The sequence below is a fragment of the Tasmannia lanceolata genome, unplaced genomic scaffold (genome assembly GCF_043159265.1).
Source record: "Tasmannia lanceolata isolate RefF3 unplaced genomic scaffold, GAP_Taslan_0.1 ptg000002l, whole genome shotgun sequence".
In the NCBI taxonomy this organism is placed as follows: domain Eukaryota; kingdom Viridiplantae; phylum Streptophyta; class Magnoliopsida; order Canellales; family Winteraceae; genus Tasmannia; species Tasmannia lanceolata.
Window position 1 is genome coordinate 28,729,203 of NW_027518679.1, and position 15,532 is coordinate 28,744,734.

Here is a 15,532-nt window from a genome sequence, read left to right on the forward strand (position 1 = left end):
CATCTTTCAAATTTAGAAGAATATTCCAACGGTCAGCGCCAATCTGATGATGCAGAAATTTGTTACGCATGATCAGTGGCTGGTTCAGCTTCAACCTGTGATTGATCTGCTCTCACAGAAAACACGTTAGGGGTCTTTGAGTTGTGACTCCGGGAGACCACTCCGGCAGTCAAGTCAGAAATCGGCACAACAGGAGAGAAAACAAGCAACAGGTGAACTCGAGAGTGCCTCTTTCTAGTAATTCAGGATACTGCAGATGTGTACCTTTGAGCTTGGGGGTGCTTTTATAGAGGAGGACTTCACAATAGTTTAGGAGACTTGCTTTGATTAGGAGTCTTTTCCTATTGGGCGATTTCGTTTGGAGATAAACACCCGGTTTCCTCATGGGAATTGACTTTTATATGGGTTCACTGTCCTTTGGAGAGTTGCCATGCTCATAGGGGACTTTCCCTATGAAGTTCTTTCCTTCATGAGGACTTTGCTAAGTTGGAGAAATAGAGAATCCTTCTCGCATCCCTTTAGCGGGCGAGTTTGGTTTCCTCATTTAGGTTCATTTCCACGTATCATTAATCTAAGGGAGAAGTGGATTTTACCCCTAACGCTGGATTTACTAATAGAGTACCCGACATCAGTTGATCTTTTGACTATTCACTATGTAATTGCATGTTTAAACTCTGATAAGATTTGATTATCTAATGAATCATTATTTCAAATCTATCTTAGATTTTTTTATTTGTTGTATATTTATATACTTCACATTCCCTACTCCCCCTTGGTTTACCATGGACAGAACAATGTACTATAACTACCTTAGGACCATGTGCTTGTTTTAGTAACATGTTCCAGTTCTTATATCTAACTTAGCAGTAGGTGCTTGGAAAGTGATATATTTGCCCCCTTTTCTTCCCATGGACTACTCTTTTTGCACTACAAGGGGTGGCCCAGATATGTCATTTCCTGTATGCATGTAGAGAAAGATTGAATCTCACAAATATAGTGTTTTAGTTCTAGGGGTGCAACTCGGTTCGATGCATGTAGAGAAAGATTGAATCTCACTAATATAGTGTTTTCCACATGAGACCCTGATGTGGACCCACCGTCACATGAACTTCTCTATCATTATAGGGGTGCAACTCGGTTCGATTTGTGGGAATTTTGATTGAGCTTTTATAATAAAATGGGGTCCGATTTGGGTTGGTTCCAAATCAATTTCTTAGAGAATCTCAACTCAGCCCGACCCAAATTGCACCCGTATCTATAAGAAAGAAGAGAGTTTTTTCATTCACCATTGAGGATAGAGAGTTTCACACTTTGCGGATATAGGTTTAAAGGTCATAAACCGAATCATGTAAATCTTTGTCTCAACTTTTAACTTAATTTTTTTTTTTTGTTTCTCTACATTGCGTCATTCCTAACACACTACATTCCTAACACACAATGCTAAACACACGCCTGGGCCAGGACTTACAGGTCCTTACCTTGAAAATTCTTCGCTATAGGATGATCTTAACCCTATGATCTTTGAAGGTTAAAATGGATGACTCATGGAAACATTTGCAGGATAGAGGGTCAGAAACATCCTATTGAGAAGATTTTTGGGGCAGGCCTATCTACACCAACAAACGAATGGCTTAGATCACCCAATAATGTGGGTCCAACCAAAGTTGGCAAATCATGTAAGGAAAAAGCCGGGATAGTAAAATTCAAGTTTAATACGCTATTGGCTTAAAAACATTTTGTAAAAACTGGTCAAATAAATAAAAAGAACAAAAAAAATGCATTTAATACGTTTAAAATTGGGAAGTGATATATCCGCCCCTTTTGATTACCGGGGACACCCAGAGCTACTGTATCGAAGACTAAAATGGGGCTGAAGTACTTGATGTCAGAAGAATTCAGTGGGCCTGATTGCCATGTACAGTGGCACTGGGTGTCCCAAGTATTCAAAGACAAGAGCCTTTCTCATGACACGTGGGCAAGAAGACAAAGAAGTGGGGCAAATCCGCACAAAAGCGAAAAATCATTATGAAATCGACCAAATCATTGGTCAATTTCACCATTTTCTTTATTTTCTTAACGGGATCCGGTTTTAAAAGTGTTCTCCTTTCGAAAATTGTTGTATGAAATGCAGTTTCGCTTAGATGGGTGACAACCGAAACATTTTATTGAGATTCTGGCCTCCTAGATGGGTGACAAAACGGGAACCCAGTAAGGAGGAAAAGACAAGAGGTCATGAATCCCCACAGAAGCAAAAAATCAATTTGAATTTGACAAAATCTTAGGTCTTTCAATCATCTTCTCTATTTTCTAAATGGGATCCCGTTTTGAAGTGTTTTCCTTTGGAAAAATCTCGTTTAAGATGATGTTTTGCTAACTGTGGGTCCAACTATGTGTTATTTTGACTGCATGTACTACCAATCTTCTAGAAACATATTATTGAGAATTCCGTCCTTCCAGATGAGTAACTTAGGAATGATGCTTTTTCTCACTGTCTCTTTCTATATCACTCTTTTTGTCTGTGGGCCAAAAATTTGTCCTTACAGGAACAGAGGTGTGGTATTAAAACTAAAGCCCAGAGGTGATCTAAAAACTTAACCCTTTTCATGACTGTCATTAAAACACTAGTGAATTTCCTTGAGGAGTTGGGCTTGTATTTACAATTTTTTATGGCTTGATTGATAAGGATGAATTAATTGATTAAAAATGATTTTGAAATGGGAAATGATAATTCATCTGACCTTTGATCGGATGGTAATAAGAAGTGAGACCCACCTTCATGATATTTAATCCTCCACGGATTTTCATTTGATAGGTGATGACTAAGAGAATGGCATCATGCACTTTATCGATGATTGATCGTTGGCAGGATCTGGTGATTCAAGACAAGGGACAATGTAAAGAAATAGAGATGAATATCGAATTTCAAGAGCTTACGGTAGACATAATCTGTCATACTGCCTTTGGTAGTAGTTTCAATGAAGGAAGGGAAGTCTTTGAGGTTCAAAAAGAGCTTCAAAAATTGGCCAGTGACTCTAGTACTGATATCATCATCCCTGGTAGCCACTAATTATCTCACTCCCTTGCCCTTTTGAAATATTTGAAATCCATGTGGTAAATAAAATGCGTAGATTCAATTTTATACTAGAGAAGAGCTTTTACATGATAATATCTGAGACATTTTTTAATTGCAGGTATCTTCCTACTAGGTGGAACCTTCACATATGGAAACTCAATAGAAGAATAATGAGGAATACACTTGCACATATAATAGAGAGTAGGCTAAATTCCAAGGACGAAAACTATGGGAATGATCTACTTGGGTTGATGATGGGAATGTCAACAACTGGCTCTAATAGGAAGAAAGGGAACCCAATTATGGGAATGATCTACTTGGGTTGATAATGGGAATGTCAACAAGTGGCTCTAATAGGAAGAATGGGGACCCAAAGCTAAACATGAAAGAAATCATGGATGAGTGCAAGACATTCTTCTTTGCAGGGCATGATACCACAACTAATCTACTAACTTGGACTATGTTCTTGTTAAGCTTATACCAAGAATGGCAGGAGAGACTCAGAGAAGAGGTATTGAGGGAATGTGGAATGGAAATTCCGATGCAGATAAGCTCAACAAATTAAAATTGGTAAGATGATTTTTTATTTTTTCTATTTTTCACTGACATAAAGCACAAACTGATAAGAACAAAGGGATGGAAAACAATATCAATACAGCTTAAGCTGTTGGAGAAAGGCGTTATTTATCTTTTATACTTTAGTACTCCCCCGCACGTGTGGCCCACTTGGCAAACACGTGGCACATGTGGTCCCACTTTGGGCTGACCATCGCATGTGGATTTTTGCTATCCGGGAGGTTTGAACCTGGGACCTTTGGCTTTGATACCATGTTAATTTACCAACTTCTCCAAAAGCTTAAGCCGTTTGAGAAAAGGCGTTATTTATCTTTTATACTTAAACAGCTCAATCCAGCCATACCAAGGCTACTCTGGCAAAAGAAGAATTCAAAGCAAGGAAGTAGGACTCACCTTCCATACCACTAAGAACAAGACGCAAGCTAATAGTCTGATATCATTTCTTGGTTAAAGCATTTGAAATGTTTGTAATCATCTATGAAGCACGGGTACGGGTTCGACACGACACGTGTACGTGGGTACGTGATTTTCCCAAAAAACCGGGTGCGGGTACTTTCGGGTACGCCGAATATAATAAAATTATTTAATATTTAATTATATATTTACATAAATTAAAAAATAAGAATTGGAGAGCAATCAAATAACATTAACATCACCAAAATGAAAAATTCTAATATCACTCTTCATTTCATAAGTGATTAAGTTCTATATTTCAAAACATGAGGCATCAATACATCATTCATTTGAAAAAAAGTTTGTCGCCAGTGTGTTGACCAGTGCCTGAAAAGATGAGTAATTTTTAGAGGCCAAATTATGAGATTTTTTATACCGGACTTTTGGGATTTAGTAATGTTTGGACATGATAGATTTTATGAATTTTTAAAATTTGAAAAATACCCTACCGTTTGGAATTTAAGAAAGTTAAAATTTTGACCCAACCCTTTTTCTGCGAATTTTGTACTAGAACATGAGAGTTGACTTTTTTTCCTTTTAGATTTGGGTCTTGAAACTATTTTTAATAAATCCATATTGGGGGTATTCCGTTATTTACATGTAAATCTTAAGTAAATGGACAATAAAATAGTAAAGACATTTACTTGTAAATACTAAGTACAGGAAAGGAGAGAGGACAAGCAGGAAGGGTTTACAAACCAGATTAGAGAAGCAGGACGTGTCGGGTACGCACCCCCAACGCACCTGACACCCACCCTGTACAAGAAGAATGTTTTTTATTTTTTATAATTATGGGGGTGCGTACCTGGGACGTACCGAGGGTGTACTCGAACGTACCCGCACCCCATACGTGTCGGGTACGGGTATGGGAGGCCCTGGAGAGTACCCGTGCTTCCTAGGTAATCATCAATCAGATTAGTTCATTTCTGATACTATGGGCATGTTTCACTGCATCGAAACAGACCCTTAGGGGTGGGAACGTTGTACAGACTATCCTTCCCTTAAGATATTAAAGAGGGAAGGATACGAGGCAGAGGAAGATAAGATGTGAAGAAGTGGAGACAATGCAAGTAAACAAGAACGAGAATGCATCTATTATTGATGGTTTGGGATTTAGTTGTAGCTTTCACCTTATCAGAAATTGAAGTATAGAAACACGAAGACGAAAGGAAGAAGAGGAAGAGAGGAGGAGCTTGAAAGGCTCAACCGCAAGAGGAAGAGGAGAAGGAGCTTGAAAGGCTGAACCGCCAAGTTTCTCATGCCCCAATAGATAAGAAATTTTTTAATCATTTTCTATAAATAAAATCCAAAGTTTCGAAACTTGCATTTGAAGTACATCAAGTGGAAGTTTTTGTTGTCAAAACCCCTCTAAAATAGCGATCTCCAATTTCAATGGCAAACCAAAATGAAGTAGACAAACACAAGCAATCACAAGAAGACATAAAAGATTTACGTGGTTCGGCAATGCCTACATCCACGGCGAGACGATGTGAAACTCCACTATAAGAACAAGAGATTACAAGAGAAGATTGGAAAAATAATGGCTGATACTTGTTGCATCTCTCTATTTTTAATGGTGGGTTGAGAGTATTAGGGATGACTTAGATGAAGCAAATAGAATGAACTTAGGTCTGCTTTGAGGGAGACCTAAAACCTCCATTAAACATAGAAAAGTGATGGAAAACGCCCCCTTCTTCACTAAACGAAAATTCAACATTTAGAAAGACTACCTTGGTCAAACAAGTAATAAATCTCTAAAACATAGCAACTAACATCAACAAAATCTCCTAGTCACATCTCCTATAAAATATCAAGATAACAACCAAAACTCTTCAATTTCTATCAACTCTTATTGTCTATTATTGAGACTTATTCAACTCCTAAAAACTTGCAAGATAACTCAATAAAGTCTCCTAATCACGTCTCCTATAAAATATCATGATAGCAACCAAAACTCTTCAATTTCTATCTACTGTTATCGTCTATTATTGAAACTTATTCAACTCCAAAAAACTTGCAAGATAACTCCTGAATAAATGGTGGTATTGGCATAGAATTTTAGCGCAGCGGATCAAGCATGGAAACACAGCCGAAGCGCACGATCTGAAAATTGCCCGAGAATCACTAGGGAAGAAGAAAGATCTTAGAATACACTAGGAAAGAAGAGAGAAGAAAGGAAGAAGAAAAATCCTAGAATCCACTAGGAAGAAGAGAGAGAACAAGAAGAGATAAAGAGTGAAATTTTATTCCAATATTCTTGATTGATTCTAACTCACATTTTCAACCTCTTATTTAAAAGAAATGCAATCCATGTGAGAGAGATCTAGAATCCCATCACAATAAGAAAGCAGCTATAATTAGAAGCGTAATCTTGCCAACTAAAAACCCATATTAATTCTAGTAAAAAAATAGAAAGAAAGTTACTAATGTACCACTAATATCCTACATTAGTCCCTCCCACTTGAAAGAACCTCGCCCTCGAGTTTAGACAAAATGAAAAGAACAAGCTTAAATTTAAGCCCGGTGTAGAATAGATCTGTAAAGATGAACTGGTCGCTTCGACCTCGAATTGAAATCCTTTGCATCGAATTAGATATTTTCATTTGCTTACTAATCTGGCATGTGTGGATAGAAGGTTGGACTTCATTCTACTAGAAATCAAGCCCTCAATAAACTCTTTAATCCTGAGTAGTTTAGGCAGAAAAAGGACTCATTAAGGATTATAATGGCCTTAGTAGCTCATTCTGATTTAAAGTTGCATCAAATGGAAGTGAAAATGGCCTTCCTCAATGGTAATTTAGAAGAATAGTTATATATGAACCACACTGAAGGATTTTTGTTTGAAAGTGGTAGTCACAGGGTTTGCAAATTAAAGATATCTATATATGGACTAAAGCAGAACTCCCGTGGTGGTACCTTAAGTTTCCTGATGTGATTGTACATATCTTAAAGTCAGCGCGAGTGGGTTTATCTTTTGGTCCTATAAGTAGATGATATTTGCTGGCTACTAATAATTTAGGAATGTTATGTGAAGTGAAACAGGTCCTAACTCAAACTTCGATGTGAAGGATAAGGGTGAAGCCTCATATGTCAATGGCATTGAAATTAAGAAAATAGATCTCAAGATATCTTGGGACTATCTCAGAAGGCCTATGTTAACAAAGTTTTGAAAAGGTTTTGGATACAGAATTGTTCACCAAATATAGCACGTATCCTTAAAGGTGATAAACTCAGTGAGTCACAATTCCTAAAGTTTGATTTGGAAAGATAACAGATGAGAAATATTCTCTATGCTTCGGCGGTTGGCAGTTTCCGAACATCGGCTATGCTGTAGGGTTGCTAGGGACTTACCAGAGAAATCTAGGGATGGATCATTGGACCACTACAAAGAAGGTTTTACAGTACTTTCAGGGTATATAGGATTACAAGCTCACATACAGACGGTCGGATCACTCAGAAGTGATCAGATATTCAAAATCGGACTTTGCCGGGTGTCATGATACTAGGAAGTCAATATTAGGGTATATCTTCCTATTAATGGAGGTGCCATTTCATTGAAAAGCATGGAGCAATGGCTGGACACTTCTTTGTTTACGGAGGCAAAGTTCATTGCGTGCTATGAGGTAACTATGCTAGGATTATGGTTGCGGAATTTTATTGTAGGGCTTATGATTGTGGATTATATCTTCAAGTCATTAGTAATTTACGGTCATAATTCTTCCAAGGTATTCTTTTCTAACATGGAGTTCCTTAAAGTTAGGGAGAATTTTCTTAATCGAGTGGCTGCTAAGAACATTTCTACTATACAGTTGACAGTGGATCCCATGACTAAAGGGATTTCGCCTAAGTTGTATACGGAACATGTGGATCATATGGGTCTTGTAGTAATTAGTGATTAATTACATTTTGTCACTTTTAGCTGCAACATAAAGTGGATGATTCTGTTTACATGTTTTAAACATATACAATACATAAAGTGTGTACGCATTAAGGTTTGATAAAACAGACTCTCCCTAATGACAGATAAAGGTGGACATGGCCATTCGCGAGCCTATTAAATAAAGTTTCAAACCACACATAAAGTGTGCATTAGTGTGAATCGGTGTATGTGGTACAGAGAAGGTAACATTTCCTGTTGGAGGTGTATGCCGCTATGATTCGTACATTTGAGATACACTATAAGGGTGTACAATAAAGATAAAGTTAAAGATATTTTGGATTGAAGATTTTCTAAAACTATGGCCATAAAGTTTTCAAAATAAGTATTTAAGACTCTAAGTTGCTTTGTGAATATATACCAATGTGGACCAAGTGGGAGAATGTTGGCATTTTTGGTGTGGCCCACATTGGGACCCACACTGGAAAAATGTTTTGGATTCTTCTAGAGGGCTTATCCACTAAAGTTGTGTTTTCAAAGAGAGTCTATAAATAAGTCCCAAAGTGATTTTAATTAGTAAAAGACTAAGTGTTTGAGGTGTGGTGGGAAGCAAAAAACACGCAATCCCAAACGCTACAAATATGTGTTGTTCTTTATGGAAGAACATGCGTAGTTTATAACTGAAGTTTCCATGTAAAGAGGGTCCCTAACCTGAGAGGAAAATTGTTCCTACGATTCCAACGATCGAGCCCTAAGATCTTCTACAGATTATAAGAAAACTCTTTCATTGTTGGTGGCGCATTGAAGTTTGTGGTTTCAACCGTCGGTTCAAGGGAATTCACAATCATAAGATCTAATCGCCATGGCCAGAGGTAAGTTCCGCATAGAAAAGAACAAGCTTAAATTTAAGCCCGGTGTAGAATAGATCTGTAAAGATGAACTGGTCGCTTCGACCTCGAATTGAAATTGTTTGCATCGAATTAGATATTTTCATTTGCTTACTAATCTGGCATGTGTGGATAGAAGGTTGGACTTCATTCGACTAGAAATCAAGCCCTCAATAAACTCTTAAATCCTGGGTAGTTTAGGCAGAAAAAGGACTCATTAAGGATTATAATGGCCTTAGTAGCTCATTCTGATTTAAAGTTGCATCAAATGGATGTGAAAATGGCCTTCCTCAATGGTAATTTAGAAGAATAGTTATATATGAACCACACTGAAGGATTTTTGTTTGAAAGTGGTAGTCACAGGGTTTGCAAATTAAAGATATCTATATATGGACTAAAGCAGAACTCCCGTGGTGGTACCTTAAGTTTCCTGATGTGATTGTACATAACTTAAAGTCAGCGCGAGTGGGTTTATCTTTTGGTCCTATAAGTAGATGATATTTGCTGGCTACTAATAATTTAGGAATGTTATGTGAAGTGAAACAGGTCCTAACTCAAACTTCGATTTGAAGGATAAGGGTGAAGCCTCATATGTCAATGGCATTGAAATTAAGAAAATAGATCTCAAGATATCTTGGGACTATCTCAGAAGGCCTATGTTAACAAAGTTTTGAAAAGGTTTTGGATGCAGAATTGTTCACCAAATATAGCACGTATCCTTAAAGGTGATAAACTCAGTGAGTCACAATTCCTAAAGTATGATTTGGAAAGATAACAGATGAGAAATATTCTCTATGCTTCGACGGTTGGTAGTTTTCGAACATCGGCTATGCTGTAGGGTTGCTAGGGACTTACCAGAGAAATCTAGGGATGGATCATTGGACCACTGCAAAGAAGGTTTTACAGTACTTTCAGGGTATATAGGATTACAAGCTCACATACAGACGGTCGGATCACTCAGAAGTGATCAGATATTCAGAATCGGACTTTGCCGGGTGTCATGATACTAGGAAGTCAATATTAGGGTATATCTTCCTATTAATGGAGGTGCCATTTCATTCAAAAGCATGGAGCAATGGCTGAACACTTCTTCGTTTACGGAGGCAAAGTTCATTGCGTGCTATGAGGTAACTATGCTGGGATTATGGTTGCAGAATTTTATTGTAGGGCTTATGATTGTGGATTATATCTTCAAGTCATTAGTAATTTACGGTCATAATTCTTCCAAGGTATTCTTTTCTAACATGGAGTTCCTTAAAGTTAGGGAGAATTTTCTTAATCGAGTGGCTGCTAAGAACATTTCTACTATACAGTTGACAGTGGATCCCATGACTAAAGGGATTTCGCCTAAGTTGTATACGGAACATGTGGATCATATGGGTCTTGTAGTAATTAGTGATTAATTACATTTTGTCACTTTTAGCTGCAACATAAAGTGGATGATTCTGTTTACATGTTTTATACATATAAAATACATAAAGTGTGTACGCATTAAGGTTTGATAAAACAGACTCTCCCTAATGACAGATAAAGGTGGACATGGCCATTCGCGAGCCTATTAAATAAAGTTTCAAACCACACATAAAGTGTGCATTAGTGTGAATCGGTGTATGTGATACATTGAAGGTATCATTTCCTGTTGGAGGTGTATGCCGCTATGATTCGTACATTTGAGATACACTATAAGGGTGTACAATAAAGATAAAGTTAAAGATATTTTGGATTGAAGATTTTCTAAAACTGTGGCCATAAAGTTTTCAAAATAAGTATTTAAGACTCTAAGTTGCTTTGTGAATATATACCAATGTGGACCAAGTGGGAGAATGTTGGCATTTTTTGTGTGGCCCACGTTGGGACCCACACAGGAAAAACGTTTTGGATTCTACTAGAGGGCTTATCCACTAAAGTTGTATTTACAAAGGGAGTCTATAGATAAGTCCCAAAGTGATTTTAATTAATAAAAGACTAAGTGTTTGAGGTGTGGTGGGAAGCAAAAAACACACAGTCCCAAATCCTACAAATATGTGTTGTTCTTTATGGAAGAACATGCGTAGTTTATAACTGAAGTTTCCATACTCTGAGAGGAAAATTGTTCCTACGATTCCAACGATCGAGCCCTAAGATCTTCTACAGATTATAAGAAAACTCTTTCATTGTTGGTGGCGCATTGAAGTTTGTGGTTTCAACCGTCGGTTCAAGGGAATTCACAATCATAAGATCTAATCGCCATGGCCAGAGGTAAGTTCCGCATTAATTACATAGTAATTTATGGTTTAACACATTGTACTCTAACCTTATGACCATGTACTTGTTTTAGTATCATGGCCCACTTATTATATTTACCTTGGTAGCATGTGCATGGATAGTGATACATCCGCCCCCATTTCTTGCCAGGTACTACTCTTTTTACACTACAAGGGGTGGCACAAGGAAGAAAAGGGCGTGGATATATCAATTCCGTATATGATGTAGTGAATGAATGAATCTCACTAATATAGTGTTCTAGTTCTAGAAGAGCAGGTAAACCCAAATATCCCTTGTCCCCACGAGTTTTTACAGTACTAAAACAATCATGACCACATGTGCAAGCCAACTGTCTAATCCTTAGAGCCCCGCGTATGGTCTCTCTCGATCTCTCTCTTTCTTTTTTCTCTAGAAGGGAGAACGAAGCACGGAAGTACTAGGTAGACTGTAGACATAAGTTTCATTGAGACATGTGGACCCACCCTCACAGGAACTTCTCTATCACTTGACTAATAGAAGGACGAGATTTTTTTTTTATTTGGAAAAAAGACGAGAGCTCTCTAGTGACAAGCGGGCAAGAAGATAGAGGGCATGAAACTCCAGATTGCAAAAATCAATTTGAAATTGACCAAATCATGGTCAATTTCACCATTTTCTTTATTTTCTAAACCGGATCTTTTTCCCCTGAAAAACATGTTGTTTGAAATGAAGTTTTGCTAGCTATGGGTCCAACTATGTGTTTCTTTTGCCTGCATGTATTACCAATCTTCTAGAAATATATTATTGAGATTCCGTCCTTCTAGATGTGTGACACAGGAAAAGATTAGTTTGACAACTTAGGAATGGTGCTCCCTCTCACACTGTCTCTTTCTATGTCTCTCTTTTTGTCTGTGGGCCAAAAATTTGTCATTCAAACATCACTACCGTCCTTACATAGACAGCCAAGCATGAAATCCTGCCTATAAATACTAGCAATACTTCATATAATCCATCAAACAATTGAGAACATCTCTCACTCTATAGAGATGGGTTTTGTTGGCATATTTCAAGCGGTTTTCGTAGTGTTGCTGATATCAAGGCTGTGGAGACTCTTCAAAGTTCTCTTATGGAGGCCTTATTCCTTAACAAAATCATTTGCAAAGCAAGGAGTAAGAGGACCCCAATACTCATTCATGTCAGGTTCTTTAGAGGAAATCAAGAGCCTGAAGAAGAATGCAGAGGAGATGGTAATGGATACTCATTGTCATGACATCACACCTAGGGTCTCACCCCACTACTCGAAATGGTCCTCACAATATGGTACGGTCATACTCTCTTCTCTTCTATTCTCTTATCATGTTACAAAATGGTTGGTTTTACGCCTATCAAAAACGAATGGTGGGCATCATCTCTCTCTGTTTTTCCCCCTCTTTTTGTACATTAAAAATGCGGATGCTTTCCAAAACACGGCCAAATCCAATCATAATAGATTTGGTGTCAAAGACTTTTGATTGACTTTGTAAGGCAAAACACGGACCAAGATAAAGAACGCGGCCAAGGTAAAATGGGGTTAAGTTCTTAGAAAGGCGTATCAGACTAAAAAAATCAAAAAATGCCCAAAACTTTAAACATAATAAATCAAAACAGGGAGCTCATATCTGCTTAATTAACCATGTTTTGATAATGGGACGAACTCACCTCGTTTGTTTTAACCAGCTGCCAAAGGCTATTCCAAATTTACAATCATGTAAAAAAAAAGTAAATCTTCTAGATTTGTGTAGTCAACTTATCAAAATTCAAAATATAAACCTTTGTTGGGGCCATGAGTGTGTCAACGGGCCAGTCAATCTGTATTTGAAAAGTTGGCTAAGGCCAAGCTCATTGACCATTTGTCAAAAGCCAGCTATTTATGAAACGTTGCCAATTAACTTAATATAATGGTAATTATATACAGTAATTGCTTTCTTCTACTCCACCCAACATTAAACATCCAAATGCTTTTTTCTACATGGTTTTTGTGTGTGAAATTACATGGTACTCTTATATTTGTGCTAATCTCTAGAGGATTTGGGTTAGATAAATGAATATGATTATTCTTTGAGATTGACTGTAGTTTAATTTACCATGCAGGAGAGAAGTTTTTTTACTTTTTTGGGACAGAACCAAGGATCTGCATAACTGAACCTGATCTTGCCAAAGAAATACTGTCAACCAAGTTTGGTTTTTTCACCAAACCTAAGCCAAGGCCTTCAATATCAGCCCTGATGGGGAAGGGATTGGTTATGGTTGAGGGATCGGAATGGGTTAAGCATAGAAGGGCTGTCAACCCTGCTTTCAACATAGACAAGCTCAAGGTGAGATGCCTATTTCCCTTCTAAAGTTTTTTTTCCTCGTGAGCCTATTTCCCTTCAAAAGTTTTTTTTCTCGTGACTGTTAAAATACTTGTACATTTCATCAACATGTTAAGCTCAATGTCAGATTGGTACCCAGTTTTTGCCTTATAAGACTTGTAAAGTCTATTAAGATCTTAAGCTCAAGAGAACATAGGTACCAATTTTCTTTGGTCTTATAGTCACTCTTTCTGCACCATTTACACGATGGTTGAGTCACTTGTCTGTTGCCTTAGATGTTGGGTTTTTCATTTTCAATATATTTCCCTTTCTATGACATTTTTTTATGTTTAACATCTTGAAGTTGAAACAGATAAAAAATAGATTCCATTAGTATTAACTTGTGTACTGAATTTAACCTCAATGTCAGATATCCATCTTCTTTTTTCACAAAATTACCTCTTTAAATCTGTTTCATGACTCTTAGAAAACATAGACTGGGATGTAGTTGTGGTATTAAAACTAAAGCTCAGAGTCTGAGATGATATAAAAAACCAAGTTTAATCCTCCATGGCTATTGCTTTTCATTTGATAGGTGATGACCAAGAGAATGGCGTCTTGCGCTTTATCGATGCTTGATCGGTGGCAAGATTTGGTGATTCAAGACAAGGGACAATGTAAAGAAATAGAGATGAATATCGAGTTTCAGGAGCTGACTGCAGACATAATCTGTCATACTGCCTTTGGTAGTAGTTTCAATGAAGGAAGGGAAGTCTTTGAGGTGCAAAAAGAGCTTCAACAATTGGCCACAGATTCTAGTAATGATATCATCATCCCTGGTAGCCAGTAATTACCTCAGTCCCTTCCTCTTTTTAAATATTTCAAATCCGCATGGTAAACAGAATCCGTAGATTCAATTTTATACTAGAGAAGAACTTTACATGATAATATCGACATTTTTTAATTGCAGGTATCTTCCTACTAGGTGGAACCTTCATATATGGAAACTCAATAGAAGAATGAGGAATACACTTGCACATATAATAGAGAGTAGGCTAAATTCCAAGGATGGAAACTATGAGAATGATCTACTTGGGATGATGATGGGAATGTCAGAGACTGGCTCTGATAGGCAGAAAGGGAACCCGAAGCTAAACATGAAGGAAATCATGGATGAGTGCAAGACATTCTTCTTTGCAGGGCATGATACCACAGCTAATTTACTAACTTGGACTATGTTCTTGTTAAGCTTATACCCAGAATGGCAGGAGAGACTCAGAGAGGAGGTATTGAGGGAATGTGGGATGGAAATTCCAGATGCAGATAAGCTCAACAAATTAAAATTGGTAAGATGATTTTAGATTTTTTTTATTTTTCCACATACCTAAAGCACAAACTGATAAGAACAAAGGGATGGAAAACAATATCAATACACTTTACAAATTACAGACTTACAATAGTTTTGTTTATTTTATATTAAGCACAATGTTGATAAATTTTGTAGGTGAACATGGTAATTATGGAAACCCTGAGGCTCTATGGTCCGGCGATTTATATGACCAGAAAGGCATCCAGTGATATGATGTTGGGAAAGTTGATGATCCCAAAGGGCACAGTTATAACAATTCCGTTGCAAATAATCCACACCAACAAGAAATATTGGGGTGAGGATGCAAATGAATTCAAGCCATTGAGATTCACAGATGGGGTCTCAAAAGCAGCAAAACATCCTAATGCTCTAATGCCATTCTCTCTTGGTCCAAGAACCTGCATTGGGCAGAATTTCGCAATGTTGGAAGCAAAGATGGTGCTAGCCATGACCCTTCAGAGGTTCTCCTTCACCCTCTCCCCACAGTATAAACACGCGCCAGCAGAGAAACTCACTCTTCAGCCAGAGTTTGGCCTTCCTATTCATCTTAGACCTTTGGGTGTATAAAACAGGAACAAACTCTTCAGTTTTAAGTTGCATTCGTAGTATATGTACTTTTTCATCCTTTTCTACATGTCATTAGTTATCTAAAAGGTCTTACCAGTTGGCTGGGCTATCCTGTTAAATGGAATTGAAATGTGGTCTGCTCTATAATGAAGCAATTTGATAGTGTATTTAAATAAA

General features: G+C 37.5%; 1 protein-coding gene across 1 annotated transcript; it reads left to right on the forward strand.

The window, feature by feature from the left end:
• The first annotated feature begins 12,084 nt into the window (after nt 1–12,084).
• LOC143855857 (cytochrome P450 709B1-like) lies at nt 12,085–15,532 on the forward strand. Its single transcript, XM_077365932.1, has 5 exons — nt 12,085–12,409; nt 13,220–13,443; nt 14,015–14,265; nt 14,390–14,765; nt 14,924–15,532. The coding sequence occupies exons 1-5, from the start codon at nt 12,136–12,138 to the stop codon at nt 15,353–15,355; spliced, it is 1,557 nt and encodes a 518-aa protein (XP_077222047.1). The 5' UTR covers nt 12,085–12,135; the 3' UTR covers nt 15,356–15,532.

What these genes read in the sequence shown, in the direction of transcription:
- LOC143855857 (XM_077365932.1), top strand. Translation starts at nt 12,136, where the DNA reads ATGGGTTTTGTTGGCATATTTCAAGCGGTTTTCGTAGTGTTGCTGATA. An exon ending in GAAATGGTCCTCACAATATG is followed by an intron (nt 12,410 to 13,219) that starts GTACGGTCATAC and finishes TTTACCATGCAG; the next exon opens with GAGAGAAGTTTTTTTACTTT. An exon ending in ATCATCATCCCTGGTAGCCA is followed by an intron (nt 14,266 to 14,389) that starts GTAATTACCTCA and finishes TTTTAATTGCAG; the next exon opens with GTATCTTCCTACTAGGTGGA.